Here is a 10,352-nt window from a genome sequence, read left to right on the forward strand (position 1 = left end):
CTACTTCAAAGAATAAAGGTTCTAACCAATGATAGCCAGCCGCGCAAAAACAGGTTACTGGGTTTGAAGATAAGCAGGTTCATTAGAGTTTTGAAAATACAGAAGAGCATCAATTGCGAATCTTCACATCGGCTTACTTCATCAATTTCTGTAGGAATTCATTGAAAATACCATTAACTCAGTTGCTGCACGCATTTTAAAATTGAAATGTTGCTCTCAATAACTGAATTAAATTGTTGCTTGCATCTTATGAATTCATGCACATATTTAAATGAATGAATTATAAATTATAATTGATAAAGATGTAATATTTTGGGGAAGGCCAAATCAATTAGTTTCTTGCGCACATTAAATGATGATGTTTTCAAGTACCGTTATCAATTAAATATTAATTATTTTTAAGTCATTGTTGATTTATCGCTCCATACATTTCAGTGTCTATAGGAATGAGAGTACCAAACCCCCGTATACGTAACCCGGACGCAGTTTACCCAAGATTGAGCGGAGGTATAAATGTCTAGGTGTTGCGTGAATGGCTAATATCAAGAGTGAAATTATTTGGAATTGAAAGAAATATTATAGAGATTCAAATTAATTGTCAGGATGAAAAATTATCGCACAAAATCGAGAAATGACTGAGGAAATTACCATGGTAGGGGTGTGCTTAAAATGAAGTGTGTAATTTACTGCAGATTGCTATGTGTTGTAAAAAAGTACAAATATGGCCTATAAAAGGCAATGGACCCTATATATTTTTGTCATTTTTATCAACACTTGGAATGAACTTTGAAATGTTTGCGGTCATTTGTTTAAAATCGATATAGTTAATTAGTGAGTGGGCCAAAGGTTAACATTGAGGTCTTTGGGAAATGAATTGGTACTCTTTTCCCTATACTGGTACATGGCCACATGTAACTAAATTCTAAGAAATTATGTTCTTCCAATTTGTACCATCAGATGATGTCATAAACATCTGCAATTTTTTTTTATTATTAAAAATACATATTCAATTGAAATTTGTCAAAATGCTTTTCAATAGGTGACAAACAAAATAACTAGGTTTAGTAAAGACGTTTAAAAATCAATATTTTCTATAGTTAACCACTTATTTATTCTTTGAAAAGCCATAAAAAATGAATAATTCTTACTTATGATCGAAAGTAGGATTTACATATGTGTAAATTTTACAGATTAAAGTATAACAATTTTACAGATGAATGTGTAAAGTTTACAGATTAGAATATAAATTTTACAGATTAAAGTGTGAAGAATAAGAAATGTCAATATGGTACCGATAAACTTCCGTGCATGCTTACTATGACACTTATCTTCTGTCCGATAGACTCTTGTCTTCCTCTTCCAATACAGGACACTTGGCAAAGGAACAGTCACTATGTAAAAGTATTAAGTTTAACGTGGCCACCGGGATAGGCTGTCAAATATGGAACCTCGCAGTTGCAAAGCGAGCGCCCAAACTACTTGTAAAGTCATGGGTAGAGACGGGGGAAATATGGGTCTGTATGTTTTAGAGGTGCATGTTTCTAGGTTTGGAACGCCCTTTGTAGGTAGAGGTACATATATATCGTTTTCCAAAATGAGGGAAGTTGTGTGGTCTCTAAAAATCATCGAAATTGTTAGTGATTCATCTATCTAATTGAATATCAGCAAAGATGAAATGTTAATTCAAAATATAACAATGTTTTGGAGTTTTCTACACTTGAAATGACGTACAAATTTACCAAGTTTGTAGATGAGTATTTAAGATATTTTCTGATTGCACCATCGGAGCTTTTGACTTAGTTTTACTGGATACATATTTTGGGAATGCAAAGCATTGGATTTTCGGTTAAAAGGTTTTTACTTTTACAATAGATATCATTATTAACATATTTTTATGCCCCCCCTTTGAAAAAGTGGGGGCATATTGTTTTGCAATTGTCGGTCGGTCGGTCTGTAGACCATGTGTTGTCCGCTCAATATCTTGAGAACCATTCACTTGATGATAATGATATTTCATATGTGGGTTGGTTATGAGTGGAAGATGACCCCTATTGTTTTTCAGGTCAAAAAGGTCAAAGGTCAAGGGTCAATCTACTCTGGACATAGGAATATAATGTCCGCTCAATATCTCGAGAACCCTTTGCTTGAAAGACATCAAACTTGACACACTGGTACATCCTAAGGAGTAGATGACCCTTATTGATTTTGAGGTCATATGGTCAAAGGTCAAGGGTCAAACTGGACATAGGAATATATTGTCCGTTAAAATATCTTGAGATCCCTTTGCCTAACAGACATCAAACTTGTTACACTGGTACGTCTTCAGGAGAAGATGACCCCTATTGATTTTGAGGTCACATGGTCAAAGGTCAAGGGTCACATTGGACATAGGAACATATTGTCCGTTAAAATATCTTGAGATCCCTTTGCCTAACAGACATCAAACTTGTTACACTGGTACGTCTTCAGGAGAAGATGACCCCTATTGATTTTGAGGTCAAAGGTCAAGGGTTAAACTGGACATAGGAATATACTGTCCGTTCAATATCTTGAGAACGCTTTGCTTGACAGACATCAAACTTGGTACACTAGTACGTCTTCAGGAGAAGATGACCCCTATTGATTTTGAGGTCACATGGTCAAAGATAAGGGTCAAACTGGACATAGGAATATAATGTCTGCTCAATATCTTGAGAACCCTTTTCTTGACAGACATCAAACTTAGTACACTGGTAGATCTGCAGGAGAAGATGATTCTTATTGATTTTGAGGTCACATGGTCAAAGGTCAAGGGTCAAACTAGACGAGGGAATATACTGTCTGCCCAGTATCTTGAGAACCCTCTTCTTGACAGACATCAAACTTGGTACACTGATACGTCTTCAGGAGAAGATGACCCCTAGAGATTTTGAGGTCACATGGTCAAAGGTCAAGGGTCACACTGGACATAGGAATATATTGTCCATTCAATATCTTGAGAACCCTTTGCCTAACAGACATCAAACTTGTTACACTGGTACATCTTCAGGAGAAGATGACCCCTAATGATTTTGAGGTCACATGAGCAAAGGTCAAGGGTCATATTGGACATAGGAATATACTGTCCGTTCAATATCTTGAGAACCCTTTGCTTGACAGACATCAAACTTGGTACACTGGTACATCTTCAGGAGAAGATGATCCCTATTGATTTTGAGGTCACATGTTTAAAGGTCAAGGGTCAACCTGGACATTGAAATATACTGTCTGCTCAATATCTTGAGAACCCTTTGCTTGACAGACATCAAACTTGGTACACTGGTACATCTTCAGGAGAAAATGATCCCTATTGATTTTGAGGTCACATGTTTAAAGGTCAAGGGTCAACCTGGACATTGGAATATACTGTCTGCTCAATATCTTGAGAACCCTTTGCTTGACAGACATCAAACAGTACACTGGTGTATATTCAGGAGAAGATGACTCCTATTGATTTTGAGGTCACATGGTCAAAGGTCAAGGGTCAAACTGGACATAGTAATATACTGTCCACTCAATATCTTGATAACCCTTTTACTTGATAGACATCAAACTTAGTACACTGGTACATCTTCAGGAGAGGATGACCGATATTGATTTTGAGGTCAAAAGTCAATAGTTGAACTGGACATAGTAATATATTGTCTCCTATATTTTAAGAATTATTTGCTTGATTGACACGTACCAAACTTGGTAAACTGGTACAGCATAAGGAGTAGATGACCCCTATTGAATTTTAGATCACATGGTCAATTCACTCTTGACATAGGAAGATATTGTCTGCTCAATATCTTGAATTGATGATAATACTATCAATTAAATGAGATGTGTGTATAACCCTTTTCAATTTTGCACCATGGGGGGCATAAGTGTTTTACAAACATCTCTTGTTTATCTAACGTGTTTTACCTGGCTAGTGGTCTTTTATCAAAATTATATTGAATTTTTCTTGGACACAAATATACGAGTACAGTCCAAGAAAGAGTGGATAATTCAATACTGGAAAATAATCGACAACTTTGACAGTTTAAAAAAAATTAATGTTTACTGGCACTGGCGGAATTCTGCATGATGGTGCGCAGAGAGAAGGATTAAAGTGGTGAAATTCTGTGGAATTGTTTTTCTTATATATATATATATATATATATATATATATATATATACACATACATATACATATATAGATATGCTAATACTCTGAACATAACAATGTCTCAATACTTGACAAAACTTTAATATAAAATTTTAACTACCTTAGCGCTTCCAGTGTCTTTCTAATATTTTTCAATAATATTATGGCAATGCTGCAGATGACTAGAAAGGAATACTTTATAATGATTCCATTTTAGCACAACCGGCCGAAAGTCAATCGTGGGCTATTGCCATCACATGACGTAGGTCTGTCGGTGGCTTCTGTAAAGACATTGATCTCCAGAATGGCTGTATAACCTCTAAACCAGTCATCATAGTTTGTGCTTATGTTCATAATACAGGCCCTGCAGAAATACTCTTACTTTTTGGAGATTAAAAACATGTAATATCGTTTTCAAATGTGGGGGGTGGATGGACAGCCGGGTTGACTTCACATTGTCTGACAATTCTGCAAACGCAAAAAAGACCTAAACAAAACAAACTAAAAACCAAAATCTCCTATAACGGAAAATGTACATTGTTTAAAAAGCGGCAGGTTCCGTATTACCAGGGCCGTAAATTAACCTTCAATTTGGAGGAGGCAGGAAATTAGGCGCTGAGCACATTTTGTGCACACTGAACACGTTTCGTGCAAAATCCTTGATTCTAGGGCCTTCTAAGATGTTACTTGACTAACTCATTCTAAAAGAAAGATTTGGAATGCTTTTTAAGGGAGGTATCATGTTCTTAGTTATTGGAAACAACATAAATTCTACTGAACTTTAAATTTTAATTTTTTTTGGCTCAAAAGTTGGAGGAGGCAGCTGCCTCCTCCGCCTCCATGTAATTTACGGCCCTGATTACTACGTACTTGGAGAAATCCGAATTTCGATACGGTCAGTCGGTAACCAATCACCATGCATGACTTTTGAATAATTGACTTCCTTTCCATCACGGCTGCATCTCTAGTCACCGTACTTGGTAAAGATGTTTGTGTAGAATTACCACGGAAAGGTTTTCACATTTTGGAGTTATTCAAATTCCAATATGGCCGCCATGACTCTTATTCAACGAGGGCATTATATTTCACATTGAATGCCAATGTTTTGAGTAAGACATTTTAGCTTGATGCTCCCTATCTTTTGTGCAATTTAAATTTTAACACAATATGAACAAATAACATTAATTTTTCTCGTTTCAATAGTATTAATATATAGATCTATATCATTTTTCTTCCTGAACGGGATTCAAACTTGATGTTGTTTATTTTCGAGTAATTTACATGTAATTTTGAATTTAATTTGATAGTATTAAATTTCAAAATTAAGGTTGACAATTATAAACAGTTATAACGCACACACACACACACACACGGTAAATCGCGGTATCTTGTTTTGGAAAATGTACTAAACTATCCACACCAGGAGAAATAAATGACAAAATCTTTTGATTTCTTGATTACTTTATGGGGAGAACTCCCCCCCCCCCCCAAAAAAAAACCCTTAAAATTTGTGTCATTTTATTAATTTCACCTTATTAAAATGATAGAAAATAGTACAAATGACTAAATATGAGAAATATTTCAAGCCCCATAAAATCTGTAAAATCCAGGAGCTTCCGGGGGCTTAGCCCCCTGGACTCCCAACAGGGCTTCGCCCTGGACCCACTGCCTCATAAAGTGCCCCCCCCCCCCCCCCCCCCCCCCCCGTAACCGCAATTTCAGGATCCGCCCCTGCCACATGGTGGATTTCTTGTTCTGCCAATAAAACATCCGAAATTTGTTATCACTATGCATGCATAATTCCATTAATGGTAATTTCAACCGATGTATAAAGGATATATATATATATATATATATATATATATAGAGAGAGAGAGAGAGAGAGAGAGAGAGAGAGAGAGAGAGAGGATATATATAAATGTACATGTACAGAGGATATATATATATCATATATATATGTATATATATAGATGTATAGAAGATATATATAAATGTATAGAGGATATATATATATATATATATATATATATATATATAAAGCACTGAAGAACCAACAACATTCAGTATCCAAACTGTCGGATCTATATTAAATAGATACAATGGTCAGGGAAAATAATTATATAAAGCACTAGAATGACCAACGACATGAACAATTGGAATTGTCAAATTTTCGGGACAACCTGTTGTCCCGAAAATTTGACAATTCCAATTGTTCATGTCGTTGGTCATTCTAGTGCTTTATATATCTATATATATATATATATATATATATATATATATATATATATATATATATATATCTCTCTCTCTCTCTCTCTCTCTCTCTCTCTCTCTCTCTCTCTCTCTATATATATATATATATATTAGTATAGTATATATATATATATATATATATATATATTAGTATAATATATATATATATATATATATATATATATATATATATATATATAGAGGATATATATAGATAAATATATAAAACAACAATGTGAAAAATTTTCCAATATTGACAACATGAATAGATTAATATGGTTACTCAATTGTGAAAATACTGATGTACTTGTAGCCTTTTGCGATTTGATTAAAGAAGCAATATAAAATGAAGCATGTGAAAGTTCAAACCAATATATTTATACATATATATTTATGCACTCATTGTAAACATGACATGTTGACTAAGTACCAATGCACCGTCCCGTAATATCTTTTGCATTACAGTCAATCATATGTACTTGTACTACGTGCCTTTTACTATTATTATGTCTCATTGCATATATTGTTATTATTTTCTTCCTGTGTGCATTTCTGACTGTTTTGCATTAGGATACACGGTGGTAATTACATATATTACATCAAGTAATGTCTCATATGTTATGTACATTGTCTAAGCTCATACTACTAGTATTACTGTATATTATGTGTGAACCATATGAAACCATATTTGCACATATGCACTCGTTATAAACATGACATGTTGACCTAGTACCAATGCACCGTCCCGTGGTATATTTTGCATTACAGTGGAGTATTAAACATATGTATACTTATACTACCTTTACTATTATTACATGTAGAGTTGTTATGTACGTTAATATTTTTTTTAAATTTTTTTTTCTGTGTGTATTTCTGACTGTTTTGCATTAAGATACACGGTAGTACTTACATATAATTCAAATAAGTATTATCATGTTCAAAATGTCTCATGTATGAACATTACTCATACTAATAGTGGATATTTTGCTCTTGTTTTGTTCTTTTCTTTTTATCATCATATTTTTTAATAAACATTGCACATTGAAATGTTAACAATCATGTATGCTGTATGCCCGAGAGGGCCCTAATTTGGAAATAAATCATATTCTATTCTATAGATGTATATTAAATACATGTACATTCAAAGTCAGTTAAAGTGCGCCAAACCCCATTTTCCTTGTCACAAGGGTTTTTCGATGACAGAAAACCACATTTTTAATTGTATTTGAGTGTTCAATTTAACATCAAGGTATGGCCGGTTAGTAAATAGAGACAGTGATCACATTTAGTGTACAAAACTGAAGGCAAAACCGGATGCCACAATTTTTTTTAATTTTTTGTTTTTGTTTTCTATAGTTACATTTTTTGTCTATTCTGGACTCTGAATTAAAAATAAAGTATTCTAATATTTACGATAAACCAGTATTTTATATTATTTTTACGCACACACCCACGAATAAAAAAAAATTAGGTAGGGAATAACAGTTACCTACCTTTATATTGGAACTCTTCAGTGTAGAAGCGCACATGAGTACGAAGAGACAAAAATATTGAAATGTACCGGCTAGTTCCGTCAACTAGATTACTAAGCCGAAGTATATCTTCAGTATCTCGTAAATTTCAACACAACAGCTGTAAGTTTCTTGTACAATTTAAACAAGTTTCATTTTAAGTTACGTTTGTATTACGCAACTCGCACTTCTTCGTTTTTTCTGTTCGAATTTTCTCGACTGTAACCTGGATGCTGCATGCTGTAACCTTTAGTGATTTAGACGTATGATAATTTTGATATTGCTGGCATCGTAATGAATCTATTAAATTATCTGCACGTAGAATTATAACAGGTGAATTGAACATGTGTAGGTTACTTGTTGAGTGGACAATTTGACCTCTACTTTAGTATACATAATCATATTTGAAATCAGTTGCATATATTTTTAAAATTTACAGTTTGTGTACGCATATAATTTATTAGGTTTTGCACGATGAGTTAATGTAGTTTTATGTAATATATGTATACTATTTGTTACATGGTTTGTCGTTGACCTAAATACAATACTTATATGTATAATATATTAGTTGTTAAAAATAACTCTAAAATGCTTTCAAATTAAAAATATATTAGAAACATTATAAGGCCAAGTAAAATGAATTAGTAGATTATCATTCAAACTTCACAAAAAAATGGGGCGGGTGGGAGGATTTTATTTTTTATTTTTCGCCATGGTATTCTTGACCTCAAAAATGCCTTCTCTCATTGAGAAAAGGCTTTATAAATCATAATTACATGTGTATTTGGGTTTCTAAAAGGCAAAGTGAAACAAAGAACGTTTACGATACCAGACCGGACATAAAAATATCCGGAAATCGTAATTTTGAAAAATAAAAAAAATCGGGGCGGGGCGATTTTCGAGGGGCGGGCGGGAATGATAATCTACTAATTAATTTCACTTGGCCTAAGGTATAAAAACTAATGGTTGTGTTGAGATTAAAAGCAAAACAAATTGAAATAAATTAATAAAATTTTAATGCACAGTGATTTAAAGAAAGTTATACACTAGACATCTGAAAAATAAGATACAAAATACAACAGATGAATTGAAAATTGCCCTATTTTAATTAATAAGATTATGAGAAAGTTGTAAAACTTGGACTGGGTATGAGCATTCAGAGCAGATCAGATGAATACGTTGTATTCATTTATATATATATATATATTTTTTTTTTTTGTCACCATGACATCACAAAGAAGCCTAACTTGTAGTTGTAAAGGGAAACAATCAGCTTTTTATTTCTGCACCATACTAGTTGAATAGATATAAATGGATTTTGCAGGATAACCTTCAAGGTTGAGTTCTAAATGTTTTGAAATATGAAATCCTTGGCTAACTCCTTGGCTTTTATATTTCAAAACATCATATTTCGACCTCGGGAGTTATCCCACAACATCCACGAAAAAATAATTCTATTTCATTTCTTAAATATGCCAACACTGGGTTGTGGAGTGATAAAGCAGACTGAGCTTGTGAATTTTGTTCCTATACAACAGCTGAAGGCAGGCATATTATAGGGTTATTGAACTTATATTGCTGAATATTGGCATGGGTTGGCTGTCAAAATGCACAAGCTTGCGAGTTCAATAAACCTTTTATTATATAGCTAAAGTATTTAGTTGTTAAATTATATCCCTTTTCACTCCACACCTTCACCTTAGATGCCAATATTGATTACTTCTCGTCTATTTTGGAGTAGTTTGCATGCATTTCTTAACTGTTCAATATTTAACCCGTCATTAATGCATGAAGCAAACTGATTTTGTAAATGGGGACATCATAATTTATGTACAGTAAAACATTTTGCTTAAGTAAATATCAAATACCGGCTCTGTCAGATTCGGAGGACTGTCGTCTGCCATTTTAGCTTGTTTACGTCATTATGGTAACGTCAATATTGAACGCTCATACTCGGAATGTTTCGGGCGCATACAATTTACACAATGCAAAGTTGGCGTTCAATAAATTCTCAGGATATTGAACACCAACATTCTCTAGATTTTACGCAGATTTTATAATAGACTGTTTATTAGCTATTTAATAATTACTGATATTTACTCAATAACGTCTCCATTACCCATTTTTCTAATTTGTTGTGAGCTTTGAATTCTAGAAGTGCATACTCATGTACATTTTTGGTAAGCAACAAAACATTAATTATTATATGTAAACAGATGTTATGTTAATCATTGAGTTATGAAAGCAGATATTGTGTTCCACTGGAGTTAAAGTAGTTCCCTGGTATGTATATACTGGCTTTTATGGCACATCAAAAGCCATGGTACTTTCTGTAGAATTTATATGGAAAAAAATCAAAATATGTAATGAAAAAAAGTTGCATCAGACATGTAGTTGCATTTGATGATATCAAATTGATATTATGGAAAGTAATATAA

At 33.4% G+C, this 10,352-nt stretch overlaps 1 protein-coding gene across 1 annotated transcript in view; it reads left to right on the top strand.

The window, feature by feature from the left end:
• The first annotated feature begins 7,887 nt into the window (after positions 1-7,887).
• LOC125682501 (apoptosis-inducing factor 1, mitochondrial-like) overlaps positions 7,888-10,352 on the top strand; it is a 25,572-nt gene continuing 23,107 nt past the window's right edge. Inside the window, exon 1 of the mRNA XM_048923128.2 lies at positions 7,888-8,037. Coding sequence (XP_048779085.2) covers positions 7,959-8,037 — 79 coding nt within the window. The 5' untranslated portion in view covers positions 7,888-7,958. The remainder of the gene's footprint in view (positions 8,038-10,352) is intronic.

This window comes from Ostrea edulis, chromosome 2 (genome assembly GCF_947568905.1).
Source record: "Ostrea edulis chromosome 2, xbOstEdul1.1, whole genome shotgun sequence".
Taxonomy (NCBI): Eukaryota; Metazoa; Mollusca; class Bivalvia; order Ostreida; family Ostreidae; genus Ostrea; species Ostrea edulis.